The following is a 21030-nucleotide window of genomic DNA, read 5'->3' as shown; positions in this document are numbered from 1 at the left end:
TCAGAGCTGTTTATTCTCCTAAACGGTGCATCAAACAAAGAGCTGAATCTTAAGCCATCACCCCCGACGCCCCCTTTGTTAAAGACCTTCCTTTCTGTTCTGATGCTCCAGGGCTGCGTCCGTGACCCTTGATGTCTTTCTGATGCTGGTGCCTGCAACCAGCTCTGAACTCCGCTGTCTCTCCACGTTGCCCTGGAGCCAGAGCTGTTCCTCAGGGATTTTCATTTCGCAAAATAATTTGGCATTTACCGATAATTTACTAAACCATTTGTTTCCATATAGAGGAAGTCATGCTTGCTGAAGAAAACAAAAATGCTGGAACATCAGCCTTAGAAGGTAAGGAAGTGCTCCAAGGCCTCATTGCTCTCTCATCTGCCCCTCGTCTGCGGCTATGTCTCTTGATCAAAAGAGGAGAAAGAAAGAAAAGAGGGGTGCTTTGGGATTTGAAATGCGAGTCTCTCTGTCATAAAATCCCTCATGCTTTAAAAGGAAGGGAATTGAGTCATGGATTTAAATGCATTTTAAAGTGATGAAAATGAAAGCCAAGAGTTGTTTCATTCCAGGGCGTGTGATTGATAATGGGCAATGAAAAGGCCATCATACAACCAGTGGTTCAGAAAGGGATCTTCTTTGACAATTTGCGGGGGACATCTTGGGACCACTTTCATTGGCAGGAAGTGACATTGTTTATGAAGAGCCAGAACAAATAGATACAGGTTGCCAGTTTACCTGCTGTGTTTAGAAGAGCTCCCACAAGGAGTCAGGAGCTTTGTTGCATGGGATTCAAGAGCCTCATGTGTCAGAGGCGCTGCTGAGCAAGGGAGCCACGTTTCTGTAGACGTTTGTAACTTCTCTCACCCTGATTCTGGTATTTAAAGGCAGGTGCCTGTGTCACAGGTGCCATGAGGCCACAGTCCTGTTTTGACCAGACTGATCTGGTGGTTCTCATGTCCTCTCTCTGCCCCTTGCTTCCCTGGTGTAGTGCTTCGGAGGGCAACCATCAAAAGAAGCCGGACCGAGGCCATGGCACGGGACTCCAGCGACGAGCACTGCGTGGACATCTCCTCTGTGGGTGAGTGGAGGTTGCCGGATCATCTTTCACTGCTCCAGACCTCCTGTGAAAGGGAGCATTCTATCTTAGGAGAAATGCCACAAGGAGGAGGAGGGGAGCCCAAAGAATCCAGAACTTTGGGATATAATTAGGGAAAGGCACTGGAATCTAATCTCATCAACAGTGACTTAAAGGAAAATAAAATAAAATAGAATGGACCAAGGGATAATGTTTATGTGAAACATGGGGTTTGGGGCCAAGAATCCAACCCAGATTCTTCAATGTGGCAGATGTATCTCTTCAGCATGTGTATCCTGTCTCTCCTGGATGTGCTAACGAGCACCCACTTTGGGATATTGTTCACTGAGGACGCCCATATGAGAAACTGCGATCATTTGCTTAATCATAGTAACATCTACCTACTTGCATCACCTGCTCCCATGTGATGCTTAAACAGATTCCTACTGACAACCCTTTAACTTGCCGGCTGTTCCATCCCAGGTTCTCTTAGAGAGTCTGGCTGATGGCAGACTTTTCTTCTCCAGGAAAAAAAAAGGGAAGGGTCTGACTTCATCCTGAAAGGCAGAAGAGGCGTCCGGAGCTCATCACTGCTTCAGTTTGCCAGGGGTAGAAAAATCACAAATGCAGCGGGATGACTCCAGTGCCTGAAGCATATTTAAAAAGAAAAGCTCAATCTGTTACAAACATAAACAGGATCCTATTAGGATTCAAGATACCGGCTGGATGCCTGCTATCCTGCCCCGGGGAATCCTTCCATTTCCTAGGACCAAGAGTGCCCAGAGGAAAAGCAGAGTTCCCTGTTGCACCATGAAAACTCTTAGCTCATAACGTGGGGATGCCCTGGGGTCTGCAACGTGGCAGTCCCCTAGCCCGGACCAAAGCTGCCCATCTGGACCTCTGAATGCCCCTTTGTCATGGAGGGTGACCTCTTTTGCAGCTTCATTCCTCCTCCTTCCTTCTCCCCTGCTAGGCACACCTCTCGCCCGAGCCAGCATCAAGAGCGCAAAGGTGGATGGGGCCTCCTATTTCCGGCACAAGGAGCGGCTTTTGCGTATCTCTATCCGCCACATGGTTAAGTCCCAGGTGTTTTACTGGATCGTGCTGAGCCTTGTGGCTCTCAACACTGCCTGTGTGGCCATCGTCCATCACAACCAGCCCCAGTGGCTCACCCACCTCCTCTGTAAGTGATGGTGACTGCTGGCTCTCACGGCTGCCACCCGATTGCTGTGTGAATGTCAAAAGAGCAAGGTGTCACGTGGGCTTGGCAGTGGTCCTGCCCGCCCAGAGCTCTGCCTCCAGCACGCTGTGGCCAGAGTTGTCCTCAGGGGGTCAGGATTATCCCTTGACTGTTTTCAGCTGTCATTTCATTATTGAATCAGATAAATAAATCTTTAGTGATGAGTCAACAACATAGTGTTATACCTTGCATAATCCAGGGCCTTCACTTAGTGCCTTCAGGAGGCTCAATGATTAGGGAGTCTTGGTCACCCAAGTCCTAGGGACAAGTTCTTAGGGACATGGATACCTTCAGCAGACCAGGAAGGAAACCAAGGTCAACCCTTGGTAAGGCTGCCCCGGGATGCGGGTGAGTCTCCTAGAGGCTGTCACAGCTGGGTGTGTGGAGAGGAAATCCAGCTCTTTCATCAAAGCTATGCTCAAGCCCTTTCTCTCTCCTGAAAGCCATCTGCCACGTAAATGGTAGTGACAAACCCACCTGTCAGAAGAGAGCAGAGCTGACCTGTGGACTGTGGAACTCAGCCTGGGTCTGAGCATGTTCAGACCAGGAGAGGTTTTGCCTGGCATTGACCAGGTCTATGGTCACTGATATCCTGCCCGTGTGGGTCCCACCGCTCTTAAGGGCTCCTCCGTGGGTGGTAGGGATTGGGTCAAGGAGGACAGGAGCCCGTGCCATCCATGGAACCAATGCTTCTGCCTTTAATGCTTTCAGACTATGCAGAGTTTCTGTTTCTGGGGCTCTTCCTTCTGGAGATGTCCCTGAAGATGTATGGCATGGGGCCTCGCCTTTATTTTCACTCTTCCTTCAACTGCTTTGACTTTGGGGTAAGTGCTCCAGAGTCGCCCATCTTTCTGCCTGGGGTTGCTATACTGTGGTTTGAGATAAGCACCTTGCCCTGGGGCTCAGCGTGAAGCCTTGAAATCAGAATTTATTAAAGGAGGATAGATAGGATTAGCCAAAGGGAGGTCAGGAATGAGTGAATACTTGCCATATAAGGATTTGTTTGGGTTTTAGAAATGCTCTTTTATTTTTAATGTTTTTACTGAAATGTGTAACATGCATACCAGAGAGTAAACACTTCAGTGTATATAGCTCAGTAAGTTTTACAAAGCTCCCCATAGCCTGAATTTTGAACCACTTATTGCCTTGGAGGAAGCCTGGGAGAGAAGAACAAAAGACTTGATTCCGGAAAGTGGTTTGATCAAAACTGAGAAATATATTTATTTTTTTAGTTCAGTTTAAAATTGAGAAAATTATCTAGATATACCCTTAAACATTCATACTCATATGCACACACACCCTCTTATATTAGCAAGTCCCCACATAGACTTCACCCAATGTCCACATTCCTAAATAATGACGATACATGAGTGTGTGCATTATCAATGCTCTTCAAGGTGTTTTCACACACATTTTTGTCCTCTGCCACTTTCAGTCCTGCCCACGACGTTAAGTATTGGGAGTTAGGCTACCCATTTACACATGAGTCAACAGAGGACCTCGTGTGCAAGTTCACACAGCCAGTTAGCAGCAGAACTAGGTTGCAAAACTTTGGGTTCCTGAACCACCTCTCCTTCTGCCAAACCCACTTCATTTTCTGCCAAATCTCCAGTTAGGTGCTAACGATTTTGAGCACTTGCCAACCTGCATTTTAACTTGGAACATATGCTTCTGGGTAGAGGCAATTTTCAGGCATAAGAACTAGTGAAAGACCATTTTTATCTTAGTTCCCTTATGTACATACTTTTCAGCATTGCTGTGAGGATTAATTTCTGTTATTTCTCCTAGTGCGATGTGGGGAATGTATTAGACCTTCAATAAACATATAATTAAAACATAAAACAAATTGAATGGCTAATTTGACATTGCTGCTTCCTATGGCAATCAGATTCTGTGCCACTAATTAGTACCATCACATCCAGGTGTGTGGGGCCTGAGTGACTGAAAGCCATTTCATGCACAGGTGACTGAAACGTTCTCGTTAGCACTAAATTCTAGGCCAGTGAGAGAATGTGGACCTTCTCAGAAGTTTTTATATTGAAAAGTAACCTATATTCGTTTAAATTTGTTTTATTAGAGGACTGCTCTTTTGTCTGTCTGTTCAAGGTGTTCTAATAAGAACAGTATAGCTGTCAAATCTGTGCAGAAGTGGTGAATGACTTGTAGTTTTCAGGAAAGACAGAGCAGTCGGTAAAGCAATCTACAGTATGAAGGAGGAAATTTAGCAAGGAGAGTGGGGAACAGTGGGGAGAAAAGTGGTAGAGTCATTTTTCCTTGGCAGCCTTCACAAATAGGTGGTCCTGTTGGAGGTGGGCTTCCCTGATGGCTTAGCTGGTAAAGAATCCGCCTGCAATGTGGGGGACCTGGGCTCGATCCCTGGGTTTAGAAGACCCCCTAGAGAAGGGCATGGCTACCCAGTCCAGTATTGTGGCCTGGAAAATTTCATGGGCTGTATAGTCCACAGGGTCGCAAAGAGTCAGACAGGACTGAGTGACTTTTGAAGAAGATGATTGGAGGGAGGCAGGGTGGGGAGGGAAAGATTTAACTTCAGAAAAGCCCAGTGAGAACTGTTGATTGAGAAATACCTCCTTCCCCTTCCCCCCCTCCCCCTTCTCCCCCCTTTGCCTTTTCTTCTCACCATGGCTGGCTTTGGCTCTTTAGGTCACAGTGGGCAGCATCTTTGAAGTAGTCTGGGCCATCTTCAGACCTGGTACATCTTTCGGAATCAGTGTCCTGCGAGCTCTCCGGCTTCTAAGAATATTTAAAATAACCAAGTAAGTGATCAAAATCTAGACTCTTCCCAACCACCTCTGGGCTTGGAAGCTCCTCTCTGACACATTATATTGCCTTACATCCTCACCACAGGATCCATTTCCTTACCCCACCCCCTACTCCACTCTTCAGCTTCTCTTCCATCTCCAAAGACCAAACCAGGAAAATGCCTGAGTGCCAGATCCTGTGCCAGCTTCCTGAGGGGACCCACATTATTGCTCCATCTCTCCTTCCTACAAGTGTCCAGATGCAGCTTATAGGTCTCCAGGCAGATGCCCAGATGAGCCTGAGGGTAATTTGGTACTCAGTTTGCCGCTGTAACCAGTCCATCCTAAAGGAGATCAGTCCTGGGTGTTCATTGGAGGGACTGATGTTGAAGTTGAAGCTCCAATACTTTGGCCACCTGATGTGGAGAGCTGACTCATTTGAAAAGACCCTGATGCTGGGAAAGATTGAGGGCAGGAGGAGAAGGGGACGGCAGAGGATGAGATAGTTGGATGGCATCACCGACACAATGGACATGGGTTTGGGTGGACTCCGGGAGTTGGTGATGGACAGGGAGGCCTGGCGTCCTGCGGTTCATGGGGTCACAAAGAGTCGGACATGACTGAGCAACTGAACTGAACTGACTGAACTTGCCACTGTAACGCTGTCTGGGTTTTTGTAGGTATTGGGCATCCCTCCGGAATTTGGTGGTCTCCTTGATGAGTTCCATGAAGTCTATCATCAGTTTACTCTTCCTCCTTTTCCTCTTCATCGTTGTCTTTGCTCTCCTAGGAATGCAGCTGTTTGGGGGCAGGTAAGCACCAATGAAGTTTCCAGCCAAAGCAGCCTCAAAACCTCAACTTCGTCCTGTGAGCTCTGGGGTCACCAGTTTGTTCACCGTGTTACCAGGTGTTTGTGTTCATGGCCCATATCAACCATGCACATTATGTGTGAAACTAATGTCTCTGTTTTTAATCCCTCCACACCATATGGGGTTCTTATTGAGGGGACCTCTCCCTTTGGAGCTGCCCCTGAAAGGTGCCCCTTTGGAGCTGCCTCTGAAAGCTTGGGGTCTTACAAGTCAAGATCAGTCCAGATCTCATCACCAGTGCCCTTCAAGAGCACAGTTCCTGGTGAAGTGAAAGTGAAGTCGCTCAGTCGTGTCCGACTCTTTGTGACCCCATGGACTGTAGCCCACCAGGCTCCTCTGTCCATGGGATTCTCCAAGCAAGAATACTGGGGTGGGTTGCCATTTCCTTCTCCAGGGGATCTTCCCGACCCAGGGACTGAACCCCGGTCTCCCGCATTGCAGGCAGGCTTTAACCTCTGAGCCACCAGGGAAACCCTGGTAGTTCCTGGTAGTAGTCACTAAAACCATCTTTGTAAGTTACTGGAATGGAAGGAGAGTGGGGAAGACAGGGATGTGAAGAAAGGGGAAAGGAGTGATGAAAATGGCATGATTTTAGGAAGGGAAAACTTGGTGTGTGAGCTTTTCATTTCATTCTCTCTGAATCTCCTTTCAGGTTCAACTTTAACGATGGGACTCCTTCAGCAAACTTCGACACCTTCCCTGCAGCCATCATGACTGTATTCCAGGTATGAGGATGTTAAAAATGTTACTTGGGATCCCCTGGTGCACATGCTCCAAGGTGATGATGTTGTAAAAGAATCCTCCCTTTCCTCTCCAGGCTCCTCTCAGGAAGTACTTAGTACTCTTGCTTATTGAGCAGTCATCACCACTGTAATTCCTAGGATTTCTATAGCTCTGTTCTCATAAATAATAAAAGAGCTCTGTTGTGATGACCTCATTGGCCTTCTCCCTGCACTTGTCAGTTTGCAAGAGATGTTAATTAAGTCAAAGACATTCAGTAACATCACATTTCTGGTTTTATGAAATTTAAAGTACCTTCTAACCTGCATGTCCATTTAATGAAGAATCTTTTCCACCCCCACCTGATCTTTTTTTTTTTTTTAATCATGGGAGGAAACTCAAAATCGGTGATGTCTAAGAGCTAAAGGAGAACTCTGTTTAGCCGGAATCTAAGACTGAACCAGAACTCAGCTTTCTGGAACTGGAGCCCATGAGGCTCTTTCCAACAATGCTGCTGTCTCAGGAGCTGTATCTTGGCAGCTCCAGAGAATAGTCCATCAGTGCCCGGACCACCTGCTCTGAGTAGTTCCCGTAGGCTTGGCAAAGCTGGGGTGTGGGATGGGAGACCGGAGATCCTACGTTTTGAGGAATGGAACTTTTCCTTTTGATATTCTTCTTCCATTTTCAATGGCTAAAATTCTCTTACACATCAGAAGGCAGTTGATTATTCATGGGTGTGACATTTTTTTCTCCCTGACAAGAGGGTAAATGGAAAAGACTCAGACTCAAAATTTTCCCCTTTCCACTGACCCCCGTTTTCTCATCCAGCCCAGGTCTCTGATTAGCCTGTTATGTCCTTTGTGTAGATCCTGACGGGTGAGGACTGGAATGAGGTGATGTACAACGGGATCCGCTCCCAGGGCGGGGTCAGCTCGGGCATGTGGTCTGCTATCTATTTCATTGTGCTCACCTTGTTTGGAAACTGTATCCTTTTTAAAATGCTGCTCTGTTCTGCCGGCCTGGACCAGCATGTGAGGAGGAGGAGGCCATGGTGGTGGTGATGCTGGTGATAACAGAGGGCAGGTAGCAATGGGGTAGACAGTGTTAGGTGTGCTAAGAGAAACAAGGATCCCGCTCTTAAGGAACATTTGCTATCTGGGTAAAAGAAGATGCGTATAAGTAAGATAGAGTATCATCCCAGTTATCGGATATCATAACATCCAGGTCATCAGATTATCATCACAGATAAAATCATAAGAGTCTGTTATAGTAAGTGATTGGAGGGACTATGAACTGGGGAAAAGAAGAGAGGACAGAGATCATTATAGGCTGAAATAGTAATAACTGGATTATAATATTAATGAATTATATGTTTTCTTTTACTTAAACATTTATTTTTGTTTAAGTATAGTAGATTTACAATGTTGTATTAATTTTAGGTGTACAGAAAAATGTTTCAGTTATACATACATGCATATATATATATATATATATATATATATTCTTTTTCAAACTCTTTTCCTTTATAGGTTATTACAAAATATCAAGTATAGTTGCGGGTGCTATACAGTAGGTCTTTGTTGGTTTTCTGTTTTATTTATAGTAATGGGTGTATGTTAATCCCAAACTCCTAATTTATCCCTTCCCCTCTTTCCCTTCAATAGTAGTAACCATAAGTTTGTTTTCTATGTCCGTGGGTCTATTTTTATTCTGTATATAACTTCATATGTATCATTTTTTTTTATGATTCCACATATAGGTGATATCATATGATATTTGCCTTTGTCTGGCTTACTTCACTTAAGATGATATTCTGTAGGTCTATCCACATTGCTGCACATCATTAGTTCATTATTTTTTATGGCTGACTAATATTCCACTGTATAAATATCCCATATCTTCTTTATCTATTCATCTGTTGATGGATGTTTAGGTTGCTTCCATGTCTTGGTTATTGTAAATAATGCTGCAGTGAACGTTAGGGTGCATGTATCGTTTCAGATTATGGTTTTCTCCAGATTTATGTCCAGGAGTGGGATTTCTGGATCATATGTTAGTTCTCTATGTTAACAGAGAACAGAGCCTTCCACCTAATAAGTTCTCAAAAATATTAGCATTGTGATCAATGCTAATACTGCTGAGCATAGCTAGCATTTATCATACTTGTGCTGTTCACAAGACCTCATACTAAATGGTTTTCAGGCATCATTTCATCTAATCCTTACCTTACAAATCTTAGAGGAAATAAGTTGATCAAAGTCAACTACTAAATTATAATGGGAGACTAGAAAATAAGTGCATTTAATTCCCAAACCCATGACTAGTCTTGCGATCTAGACAAGGAAGATTTAGGTTTTAATCCCAGCAGCTCTGCTTACCAGCTGTGTGGCCTTGGGAAAGTCACTTAACCTCTCTGAGCTTCTAGTTTTCACATCTGAAAAGAGGAAACAATATCTATGTCCTTTGTTAGTTGTAAATAGTAAAATGAGATAGTTTATTTGAATATTCCACAGACCAGAAACTTCTACATGATGTTTTGGGCACGTGGGACTTATCTTGAATTGAGATCACTCGAGTGAAAAGGGGACAGCCATGTGTTGCAGATGTAATTTTGCCTTTTCCATAGTCTCACAGAGCATAGATGTTCCTTTAAGTTTTCTGCTCTGAAAACTTCTAAGGGCCAGAGCAGACTATAAACAAATACAAGAAACCCATATAAAGAAAGCTAGGCAGTGAGTCACACAAATGGAAGGCCAGTTTGCCTTAATAGCGGCACCTTAATTTTCCTGTTACTCTGAGGGTATTCAGACCTGGACTTTTGTGCTAAAACAGATGTATGTTCCATAACACATGAGCCTTGAGGATAATTGGAAAATTGGGACTTCTGAGGTTAGAGTGTGGAATAGAAATGGGCTCCATAATGATCTTGTGTGCCCTGAGACATTTTGTTAAATGAAATACGGGAGCCTCCCAGGACAAGAAGATTGAGAAATGTTAGCATCCCATTACTGAGAGATAGTAATGAGTCTGTAGAATCTCATTTTTTTTTTTTTTTTTCATCTTTAAGGTCAGACTGGCATGACTGATCTAGATGGGCTTCAATTCCAGCCTCCTGGGAAGGAGAGAAGAACTCCTACCTCCTGTTCCCTACCTGTCTTGTTGTTCAGTGGTTCTCTATTTGATGTTGCTGTAATTAGAGGCTGTGGCTGTGCAAAGGCCTCCTCCTTCCATCTCCCCCTTCCCTAGGGGGTTTGATTCAGGTATATTTCTTTATCTGATGCAAAGAGATGATATGTGGAAGGAGAGAAGACGTATTCTCCTTCAAACAGAGCTGCATAATATCTCTTTCCCTCCCCCTACAGTCCCTGCTTAAGTGACTCTTTGGGGTGACTCTGTCCCTGCTGGTATCCCAGACAGGAAAGGCATGGAGATGCCTTCTCAGCCTTGCTGGGGCTCCTTTTACTTTTCTTACTTTCCCATCCTTAACTCATTGCCCCAGACACACTGCTGAATGTGTTCTTGGCCATCGCTGTGGACAATCTGGCCAACGCCCAGGAGCTGACCAAGGTGAGCCTTGTTCTCCAGGGATCCAATGGTCCTCTGGGCCATTGGGTGCCTACTAGGCTTTGGAGTTGCCTCCAGAAGCCTGCACTGCCTGACTCAGGCCTGCAGGGAAGGCCCCTTCTGGGAGCTCGTGGATACCTGGAGAGCTACACTTGTCCATGAAGGGAGCCTGGTTCACTTTCAATGAGTTTGTGGAGCCTTGGACCAAATCGGGTCTCTCACTGGATATTGAAGATGATCACTTAGTCACTGCAGACTCTCAAAAATAGCCTTTGCAGGCTTGTGACTTGGAAAATAGAGAAACTACCAGAGTCTTGGATTTAAATTCCACCTCTTCTCCTGTGACCTGTGGCTATGTGACCTCAGTCATGTGCCTTCACCCTTCTGAGTTTGAGGGTGAGAGGATCCAGGACTGTGGCTGTTGGGGTATTCCAGTGCTCACTTCATCTTGGGGGAAGTTTCCATGGGTTTCAAAGAAGCCAGACACCATATTTCTCAAAGAACAGTTCCTTTCTTTCCTCTGAGGCATGTCTTCAGGGGTAGCGGCAATACACTGGCAGTGGGATTGTTTAGGGAGATGAGTGAAACCTTCTCCCCGCATAATACATATTTGTTTTAAGGCAAAATCCATAGCATCCTGGTGATGTTCATGAGCTTTTTCCATGTATTTCTTGAGGGTTACCTGCTCTTCTCTGCATTCTCAAGGATCTTCTTACCTGCCTGCAGACAGGATAAGCTCCAGTAGCTGAAAAGCTGGATGTGAGTCACACATCTGTCACTACTGGCCCTTTTAGCTTAGACTTGACCCCTGGTCTCTATTAATGTTGCTTCCTTCATCTGTAAAAAAGGGAATGCTATATTCTGCCTTGCATACCTCTCAGGAGGACAGCAAGGATCAAGCAAAAGGACGTGTGTAAAAACCAGCTGTGAGTTATACATCTGTCACTTACTGGCCCTTTTAGCTTAGACTTGACCCCTGGTCTCTATTAATGTTGCTTCCTTCATCTGTATAAAAGAGAATGTTATATCTGCCTTGCATACCTCTCAGGAGGACAGCAAGGGTCAAGCAAAAGGACGTGTGTAAAAACCAGAGCAGTCTTTGAAGATGTATGTATTCTTAGTAGCTGTAGTCATTTTACCTGAACTGGGTTTCCTTGGTATTGTCACATAGAAAGACATTTATAAGCTGGAGTGTGGGTGAGGGGCTGAGGTCCCTGCCCGAGCACCGGGGTGGGGGTCACTTAGCTGTGTAGGGAAGAGGGTATGATGAGGATCGCGGCGGTCATCTCAGGGTCTCTGCTTGGAAGGTCCTTCTCCATCACTTCCAGACACTGTCAGCTCTGGCCTCTGACCTCTATAGCCCTGGCCACCTCCACCGAGGGCTGGGGTTTGGGGTAGACCTTAAGTCTCTCCTAAGGAAACATGGGGGAGCCTGTGGGGCAGGATGGGGGCCAGAACAGCTGGCCGTGCCAGGGCTGTGGAGGCTGCTGTCTCAGGAGGCCTGACTGCTAGCTGCTGGAGGTCTGTGAGCTCAGACCTCACTCTGCCTGTTTGACCTCTTGCTCTGCTTTCCTCGCTTCTCCGGGTCTCCAGAAGCTCCCTCAGCCCTTCTGGGCAGGGCCGAGGAAGCTACTCTCCTTCATGGGGATCCCAGACAACGCCATCTCTACTTTGTGTCTAGGATGAACAGGAAGAAGAGGAGGCCTTCAACCAGAAGCATGCGCTGCAGAAGGCCAAGGAGGTCAGCCCGATGTCTGCACCCAACATGCCTTCCATCGAGTGAGTCGCTGTCCCCACGTCACAGACCCCGGGCTCCTGTGTCGACAGCCTAGTGCTCAGTTCCACAGCTGTTGACCCTTGGAGGGAGCCTGCTCTGTGCCAGGAAGCATCCTGTGAATACAGTACTGAGCAAGACAGGGCCAGGGTCTCTTTTTTCACATAACTTTTATTTCAGTGAGCAGATAGCTGATAATGCACAGAAATAGTTTTAGATACAACTTCTATAAAATAAGTAAAACAGGGTACTAAGGCAGAGGAATAGGAATTGGGTACAGTACCTTTGGGCAATTTGGGAGGAGTTCTCTGAAGAGAGGATGTTTGAGCAGAGACCTAAATGTGTAGAAGATGGTTGTGTGACGTTATGAAGATGGAGCATTCCCAGCGAGGCCCCGGGATGGCTGGTGTGCAGGGAGCAAGAGGAAAGAGGAGGAGGTATGGCCAGGAGGTTCTAAAGGCTCGAGTGAAGACTTTGCTTTTGTTCTGATCACAACTGTAGGAGGGTCTAGAGGAGAAGGATGGGTAGGATTTGATTTATACTTGGAAAGGTCACTTTGCTCTGTGAAAAATGGACTGAAGGGGCCCAGACTGGAGGCAGGAAAACAGAGATTGGCTCTCAGAGTAAAGCAGTGAGAGCTGGTGGTGGTTTAGACCGTGACAGTAGCAACAGAGAAGATGAGAACTCATCTCATTCAGGCTGTATTTGGAGGGAGAACCAATTGATGAGCTGATGGAATAAATGCGATTGAAGTGGAGATGGGGGAAAAAAAAAGGAGAAACAAACATTTCTCCCAGGTTTTGATGTCTGGAGAGGTGGTAGTGGTATTTACGGCTCACCTGAAGATGGTGGAAATCCAATGCTCCTTTTGATGGCATTAAATTTGAGATGCATATAAGACAAACAAGTGAAGATGTTGAATGGGCTGTTGGCCACATGAGTCTGAAGCTCAGAAGTCAGGATTCTAATCCTTAGAAATAAGGACTGGGGGGAGCATTTGCATTTGGACGGCATTTAGGCTGGCATCCCAGGAGAGATGACCCAGGGAGAGCTGGGCTAAGAAGCTAAGGTCAGAGGCCAGAGAGCACCCCGTGTTCAAGGAGAAACCCACAAGGGGAGCAGGGTGTTCTGGAGACGTGGAGAAGAACACACTTCTGGCAGGAGGAGGTGGATAGAGGAGCTCAGAACTACTGAAAGATCACGTAAAATGAGAACATAAAAGGGAGCATTGAATTTGGCAAAATGAACACTGTTAGTGAACTTCACGAGAGCTGTTTAAGTGGCCCAGTGGGAACAAAATCCATTTGGAGTGGATTAGAGAGAGAATGGGGGGTGATACATTAGAGCAGCCCGTGTAGACTCTCTTTGAGGATCCAGCCTGGCCCCGGTGGCTGCTGGTGGAACTAGCAGACCGTGGGGCCTTTGGGCAGCTGACCTCTGTGTGGCACTGGGGGAGGGCTTTGGGGGAGAGGCTGAGAAGTGACCACAGAACCCTGAATTCCTGTTGGGCCTTCTGGGCCTGCATGAGGACTGTGTGAGGGGCCCTGGGATATTCCTGGGGAGGGTCTGAGGCATCTGGCCAGCTGGACCTGTATCCAGCTGGACCCAGACCCTGTTATCTGTTAACTTGAAACTGATCAGCAAGGAGCCCTTCCCTTCCCAGAGCTCATGTGAAAGGCTCTCAATGTCCTCAGCCTTGCCTTATAGGGACATTCCAGACTTATGTGTGGGGGCCCCCTCCCCTGCATGGCTGTCCTCTTGTTCTCACCTTTCAAAACTGAAGGAAGGCCTGGCCTCTGGGCCCCTCCTCTGTGAATGAGAAAAAAAACTCGCTCCAAAATTCGTTAAAGATCATTAAAGATGAAATGACTCCTTCCTCCCTAGAATTTTCTCTGAGCCTCAAGCAGTTTCTACCCCACTTTCCCTGCACTTATGAGTTTGGGCTAAAAATAAATACACACAGGTATCCAAACATGCTGGTGGGTGGAGCTGGCTGCCACTTTAGGAGTGGGTGGTTCTATTTCCTGAGATGAGGAAACCTGGAGGAGGAGTGGGTTTGGAGATATGAGGGGGAAGGATGCTTGGCCCAGAGTGGAAGCTCACTATTTATGGAATGAAAGAATGAATGAGATCTGGTAGGCACAGGGCCGTAGGGAGTGAGCTGTGTGCGTATCCGGGCACAGTGAGGCGGGAGGAGTGCTGTAATCATCCCAGGCTTTGGGGGTAATGGGTGTGCTGCTGGCTGAACAACAGAGTGTGTTTGAACAGGCAGGCCAAGACCCCTGACTTCCGGACTATAGTATGACTGAGTGCGAATGTGCAGCTAGGACATTATTACAAACCATAAAACCTGAGGGCTAGACATAGCTCTGTCCCTCAGTGCTGTGACCTTAGAGTGAGAACCTCTTAGCATCTCAGAGTCCCTGTTTCTCTATCTTTGGAATGAAGAATACCAGCCACCTGTCCTGGTCCACATGATCCTTGCTGAGTGTGTGTGAGGTCACATGTATGTGAATTGGGGAGATGCTTCTCTGTGTGATTGTAGGAATGTTGAAGATGTACTAATGGTTGTGATAGGATGTGAATCTGGATCTTTGTACGTGCAAATGGAGAAGTGAAGTTTGAAGTGTGGATCTCGTTTGTGTGGAAATGAGAGTTTGGTTTTCTTTTTGGCCTGACCTCTGTGTGCGTGTTTACGTGTACGCACACACTTGTGAGCATGCAGAGAATTCTTCTACATATTTACCCTCTTCCACATGTGCTTCTGGAGGGCCAGTGTGTGACGACTTGAGAATTTGCAAGTAGCTGGTGTAAGTGTTAATCGATCAGTTGTGTCCAACTCTTTGAGACTCCATGGACTGTAGCCTGCCAGGGTCATCTATCCATGGGATTCTCCAGGCAAGAAGACTGGAGTGGGTTGCCATTTCCTTCTCCAGGGCATCTTCCTGACCCAGGGATCAAACCCAGGTCTCCTGCATAGCTGCAGAGCTATCACTGCATGGGTATCACTGCATAGCTGGTGGAAAGTACTTTTCCTGGTGGGCATGCATGCTGCCTGTCTAGAGTGTGTGCCTCTTTCTCTGTGCCCCCATGCCTCTTGGCATGGCTGCCCCACGTGCATGGCAGCCACCAGTGCCGAGGGGTGCTGGGGACCTAGTCACAGGCGTCTCCACAGTCTTGGCCACATCCATCCCAGGGGTGCTCCTGTGCCCTGCGCCTCTCTGGGCTCAGACCAGCTGCCTCTGTTCCCCCTGCCCACCGTGGACCAGGCTGCTCTGCAGATGTGGACGTGGCGGTTGAGCGGCACTAGTTTGCCTGCGTGTTTTCCATGGGTGGATGTCCGTTTCATCAGGGAAGGAGCCACATTTGCCAACCTCCCAGGTCCAGGCAGGGTCTCTTGGGCCAGACTGGGTTTGTCACCCCAGGAACCGGGGCAGGCTCATTCCACAAGTGTCCCAGGCACATCTTTCTCCACCTGAACACTGACCCTGCGCTGACAGCTTCATTTTTCCTGTTTGCCTTTGTGGGTGATGCCCCCACCCGACCATTGACCTTCCATTGACCTTGTGGTCGAAAGGACATAGCATGTGCGTGTGTGTAGAAGAGATTTTTCCCTGCGCGAGGCCAGGAAGGGTAATACTTGCTTTACCCAGCTGAATAGACAGTGTCCAAGGCCTTCAGCCAGGGCCACCACGGTGCACACGTGCGGGGGTCGCCACTCACATCCTGAGGGATGCGGGTGGCAGCCCATTCAGCGGTGGCCCTGCCTTTGGCCATGGGCCCGATGGTGTGCCCGCTAGAGCATTTGTTCCCTGCATGTTGTGTAAGATGGGAGGGATGAGCCAGGGAGTCATGCCTTTGTGAATATCCTAGGTATGAACAGGGGGAAATGAACTTCATCCAAGATTACAGGGTTTCCAGATTAGGTCTCTGAAGGACACTTAGGTGAAACCTGAGTGCCAGCAGGGCTTGATGACTGAGCGTCCAAAGCGTCTATGAATTGATAAACCCTGTGCGTGCCTGCATGTTCGCTTCAATATATTTGGTCCGTGTGTTTGCACACAGCAAGGCACCAAGGCCAGTCCCTTGGAGAGTTGACGGTTGGGCGTGTTCAGAGGGCAGCAGGTACCTAGGGGATTCTGTGCCTCTCCCTGGAGATCGGCTGGTGGCCAAGGGGCTGGCGGGTCCTAGAGGTGGGGGTGAACTGAACCTGTCCATTTTTCTTCCCCAGAAGAGACAGGAGGAGAAGACACCACATGTCGATGTGGGAGCCACGCAGCAGCCACCTGTATGTGTGCGCCGGTCTGCGTGTTTGTGAGTGGTTACGTGTGGGTGCGGGGACACCGTGTCTTTGTCCTTGCCGGGGACAGAGTGGCACCAGGCGTGCACGTGTCCGTGTGGGCCGTGGCGTGTGCGTGTGTGTTCCTTGCACATGGTTTGTGGATCTGCCCCTCCGCACCTTTCACCATGTGCCTTTCTCGGTGTGCGTCTCAGGTATGTGACCCCGTGTGTAGTTTGCTCTTCCGTGTGGCCTGTGAGTGGACATGTGTTGGCGTGGGTTGTTTGTGCCAGTGGGGTGCCTTTCATGCGGGCGCTTGTGGACAGTTTGTGTGGGCCCCAGTGAGGATGCACATGGGCACCTGTGAGCGACCCCTGCACGGGCTCTAGATGTGCACCCATGGGCGCCTGGGGGTGCAGGTGTAGGCGTCCACCCTCCACCACCCGTGGAAGCCCACCCTGTGTCACGTTTGTGCTTCCTGCTGCCACGTGAATGGTCAGCTAGGCCTCCAAGCTGAACTGTTCAGCGGTGGTTTTGAGTATGAGCTGCTCATGGTTCCTGGACATAGAGTCCCTTGGATTTTATCAGTGGTTGTGGAAGAGACCCCACCGCATCACCACGAGGGTCATGCCCAAACTTTTTGCAACTTGGGTCTGCTCCTGCTGTCGTCAATCTCCCTTTAGTAGGACCTGCCCTTGAACTTCTCAGACCTGGCTCTCCCGGGCTGGCATGGGAAAGGGAAAGAGGGAGAGCAGGAGGAAGAAAGGCCTCTGACCTTGAACTAAGGGCCATTGGCGCGCACAGAGCGAGTACAGATTGATGCCCTGAAAGCAAAGGGGAGCGGGGAGTGAAGACCTGGCAACCTTCGTACCACTGTCTGCAGGTCCTGGCCACTGGGACTCAGTCCTGGGCTGCCCCCACCCCGACTCAGCTACTTCAGGGCAGGGATCAGAGCGGGAGACCCCACAAAACTGGGGGGCACCGGTCCAACCACCCACTCTGCCCCTCGCATTTTTCTGTGCTTCCTGTCTGCAGGTCCTGGGCTCTCTCATTTGCTCCCCCACCGTGTGTTTCCCCCCGACCCCGTGCCCTGGCCACCGTGGGCTGGTCTGGGCCCCTGTGGCCACCTTCCCCGGCCCTTGGCCGGCAGCTCTGACCTTGGCCTCGCCTTCTCCCCCTTGCCAGGAGGGAGCGGAGGCGCCGGCATCACATGTCCGTGTGGGAACAGCGAACCAGCCAGCTGAGGAGGCACATGCAGATGTCCAGCCAGGAGGCCCTCAACAAGGAGGAGGCCCCGCCCATGAACCCCCTCAACCCCCTCAACCCGCTGAGCCCCCTCAACCCACTCAACGCGCACCCCAGCCTCTACCGGAGACCCCGGCCCATTGAGGGGCTCGCCCTGGGCCTGGGGCTGGAGAAGTGTGAGGAAGAGCGAGTCAGCCGCGGGGGGTCCCTCAAGGGGGACAGTGGGGACCTGGCGAGCGCCCTGGACAGCCAGAGGAGCCCCCTGGCCCTGGGCAAACGGGAGCCGCCCTGGCTGGCCCGGCCCTGTCACGGGAACTGCGACCCGACCCAGCCGGAGGCGGGCGGCGGGGAGACGGTGGTGACCTTCGAGGAGCGGGCCCGGCACAGGCAGAGCCAGCGCCGCAGCCGGCACCGTCGCGTCAGGACCGAGGGCAGGGAGCCCTCCTCCGCCTCCAGGAGCAGGTCCGCCAGCCAGGAGCGGAGTCTGGACGAAGCTGTGCCCGGTGAGGGGGAAAGGGACCGCGAGCCCAGGGCCGGCCACGGGGGCAAAGAACCCATGATCCAGGAGGAAGAGCGAGAGCGATCCCAGGACTTACGGAGGTAAATGCGACGTAGGAGCGCCCTGGAGACAGGTTGTGCAGCCCGCGTTAGGGGTTCTTCAGTGTACGCCTTTCTGGACCTCAGTTTCCCCTTTTGTATTATGCACCTTTTACGAGGTTTGTGTCAATACAATAGCAGTGAGATCTGTTCCCCTGGAAACCAGGGCATATTCTATTGGAGTGGGGAGGGCATGATGGGCAGGAGTGAGCTGATGGATGCCGCCCCAGTGGACCTCAGCTCCTCTGCCCGGTGAGGGGGCAGACAGCGGGTGCCATGTGCTCTCCAGCAGGGCCACATGACTCCCCTCACCCTTTGCTCTCGCCAGGCACAGCAGCCATTTCAGAATCACTTCCTGATGTGAGCAGCAGCTGTCTTCTCCTCTGTCTTCACAGGACCAACAGTCTGATGGTGCCCAGAGGCTCCGGGCTGGCAGGAGCCCTGGATGAGGCCGACACACCCCTTGTCCGGCCCCAGCCAGAGCTGGAAGTGGGGAAAGACTCGGCCCTGACACAGGAGCAGGAGCCAGAGGGCAGCAGTGAGCAGGCTCTGCTGGGGGATGTGCAGCTGGACATGGGCCGGGTCAGCCAGAGCGAGCCGGACCTCTCCTGCGTCACGGCCAACACGGACAAGGCCACCACCGAGAGCACCAGCGTCACTGTCACCATCCCCGACGTGGGCCCCATGGTGGACTCAACCGTGGTGCACAGTGAGGACACGGCCCATTCCCCTTCCCCCACACCACCCACAACCCCCCAAGGCTGGCAGAGGCATGGTTCTGGAACCGTCCTGGGAAAGCTGCAAGGAAAACCCCACCAGTGGGATGGACTCCTTCTTCAACATATGAAAGAATAGCAGCAGTTTTAGCCCCGTTTGCAAGAGAACTTGGAGAAGGAAATGGCAACCCACTCCAGTATTCTTGTCTGGAGGATCCCAGGGATGGGGGAGCCTGGTGGGTTATTGTCTATGGGGTTGCACAGATTCAGACACGACTGAAGCGACTTAGCAGCAGCAGCAGCAAGAGAACTAAGCTAGAATTTTCTCAATCTTAAGTTTTACCCGTAAAATGTCGTTCAGCCCGTGGCCCCCTGGAGTCTTCAGAGAGTTTACATATGATTCTGTACCCCTTTGTCTATTCAGCTACTTAATTTATTTTGTGGATATCTGATGGCATATTCTCTGGGCCGCCCCTCGCCCAGGTGCTCAGCCACCTGATAAGTTAGGGGACCGTTGCTGGCAGGCCCGCCCACGTTGGCCCTGGTTCTGCTCAACATGTGGCCTCCAAAAACCCTGTCTGTCTTGAGGCCTCAGTTTATCATCTGTGAAGTGAGAGCATTGAACGAGATGACCTCTGAGACCTTCCTCTGTGCTAACAGTTCTTGAATGTTTTACTCATATTGACTGTCTTTCTCCTAGGAGCTTTTAGTCACACTTTCTCTCACAGTTCCCGGAGGTGGTAGATATTCATCTGTGAGGCCTTAAAGGGAAACACATCCCCAAAGCACTTACCCCATACCCATCTGTGCCTGACCCCACGCCCATCTCTGTATAACCCCACCACCATCTGTCTGCTTGGCACTGAATTGTGACCACCAGATTCCACTCTTGCTTTTTCCCCCCATATTTTTATTCTTTTCACGAAACAGTCCTCTTTCCCTATTTTTCTTTCTTTCACTGCTCTGTCTCACTTCACCTTCTCAAAGTGAAATACTTCTCAAAGTATTCTTCGGAATGCCAGTACTACTTTATAATCTCCCATGTCCAGTAACCCCTGCTGTCTTGTTTAATTTCGTGCTCTAATAAGGAAGTGTTTTTGGACCCTCTTTTATGAGGGTCGTAGTAGTGTGTGTCTCATAAAAGAGGGTTGGGCTTCCCTGGTGGCTCAGGGAAGAATCTGCCTGCAATGCAGGAGACCTGGGTTCCATCCCCGGGTCGAGAAGATCCCCTGGAGTAGGGGATGGCAGCCCACTCCAGTATTCTTGCCTGCAGAATTCCATGGACAGAGGAGCCTGGTGGGCTGCAGTCCATGGGGTCACAAAGAGTTGGACACGACTGAGCAACTGACACACACTCTTTTGAGACACAACGTTAAGAAAGTTTGACCCTCTTCTGTTCTCATTCTGGGGCTAGTCCCTGACCTTGGTCGTAGGTAAGAGTGTGTTATCAGAGGGGTTTTGGACGCTTTGGATGACTTGCCTTTTGGAAGGACCTGGAAGGGGTCAGGACTTTGGAGGTTTGCTACTTACACAAGGCTCCAGGGCAGAACTGTTTACTGAATGGGAATGTGGGAGAGGTGCCCCTGCCCCGCTCTGATGGCCTCATCCTCTGCCACTCACCCCACACTGGGCCTTCCACGTGGAAATAGAGTAGAGGCCCAGCAGCCCCTCTTGGTCTCTGCTTCTTCATCCTCTCGATCCTGGGAGAAGTCATAGGCCCATCTTCCCATGAATATTGCATTCTCATTTCTGCATTAGTCAGGACTGGAACAAGAACAGCCAGAAGGGCAGCCCCAGACAGAGTCATGGCTTCTTAAAATCTTCCATTGCGGTGTGGTTTCATTGAAAGGAGATAGAATTTTGAATTGGGAATGTATACCAGCTGTATGGGGCTTCCCTGGTAGCTCAGCTGGTAAAGAATCTGCCTGCAATGTGGGAGACCCCGGTTTGATTCCTGGGTTAGGAAGATCCCTTGTAGAAGGGACAGGCTGCCCACTCCATTATTCTTGGGCTTCCCTGGTGGCTCAGATGGTAAAGAATCCACCTGCAATGAGGGAGACCTGGGTTCAATCCTTGGGTCGGGAAGATCCCCTGGAAGAGGGCATGGCAACCCACTCTAGTATTCTTGCCTGGAGAATCCCTGTGGACAAGGAGCCTGGTGGGCTACAGTCCATGGGGTCACAAAGAATCCTTGGTGG

The 21030-nt window shown here is 49.5% G+C and overlaps 1 protein-coding gene across 1 annotated transcript in view; it reads left to right on the top strand.

The window, feature by feature from the left end:
* Window positions 1–21030, top strand: part of CACNA1E (calcium voltage-gated channel subunit alpha1 E) — a 520667-nt gene that overhangs the window by 432834 nt on the left and 66803 nt on the right. Inside the window, exons 11-23 of the mRNA XM_020908964.2 lie at window positions 283–336; window positions 983–1072; window positions 2043–2252; window positions 3021–3133; window positions 4971–5083; window positions 5749–5880; window positions 6590–6662; window positions 7524–7641; window positions 10157–10224; window positions 11903–12000; window positions 16227–16283; window positions 17460–18119; window positions 18512–18825. Coding sequence (XP_020764623.2) covers window positions 283–336; window positions 983–1072; window positions 2043–2252; window positions 3021–3133; window positions 4971–5083; window positions 5749–5880; window positions 6590–6662; window positions 7524–7641; window positions 10157–10224; window positions 11903–12000; window positions 16227–16283; window positions 17460–18119; window positions 18512–18825 — 2100 coding nt within the window. The remainder of the gene's footprint in view (window positions 1–282; window positions 337–982; window positions 1073–2042; window positions 2253–3020; window positions 3134–4970; window positions 5084–5748; window positions 5881–6589; window positions 6663–7523; window positions 7642–10156; window positions 10225–11902; window positions 12001–16226; window positions 16284–17459; window positions 18120–18511; window positions 18826–21030) is intronic.

Source organism: Odocoileus virginianus, chromosome 11 (genome assembly GCF_023699985.2).
Source record: "Odocoileus virginianus isolate 20LAN1187 ecotype Illinois chromosome 11, Ovbor_1.2, whole genome shotgun sequence".
Classification (NCBI taxonomy): Eukaryota; Metazoa; Chordata; class Mammalia; order Artiodactyla; family Cervidae; genus Odocoileus; species Odocoileus virginianus.
The sequence above is the reverse complement of the archived record's forward strand: the minus strand, read 5'-3'. Positions and strand labels throughout refer to the sequence as shown.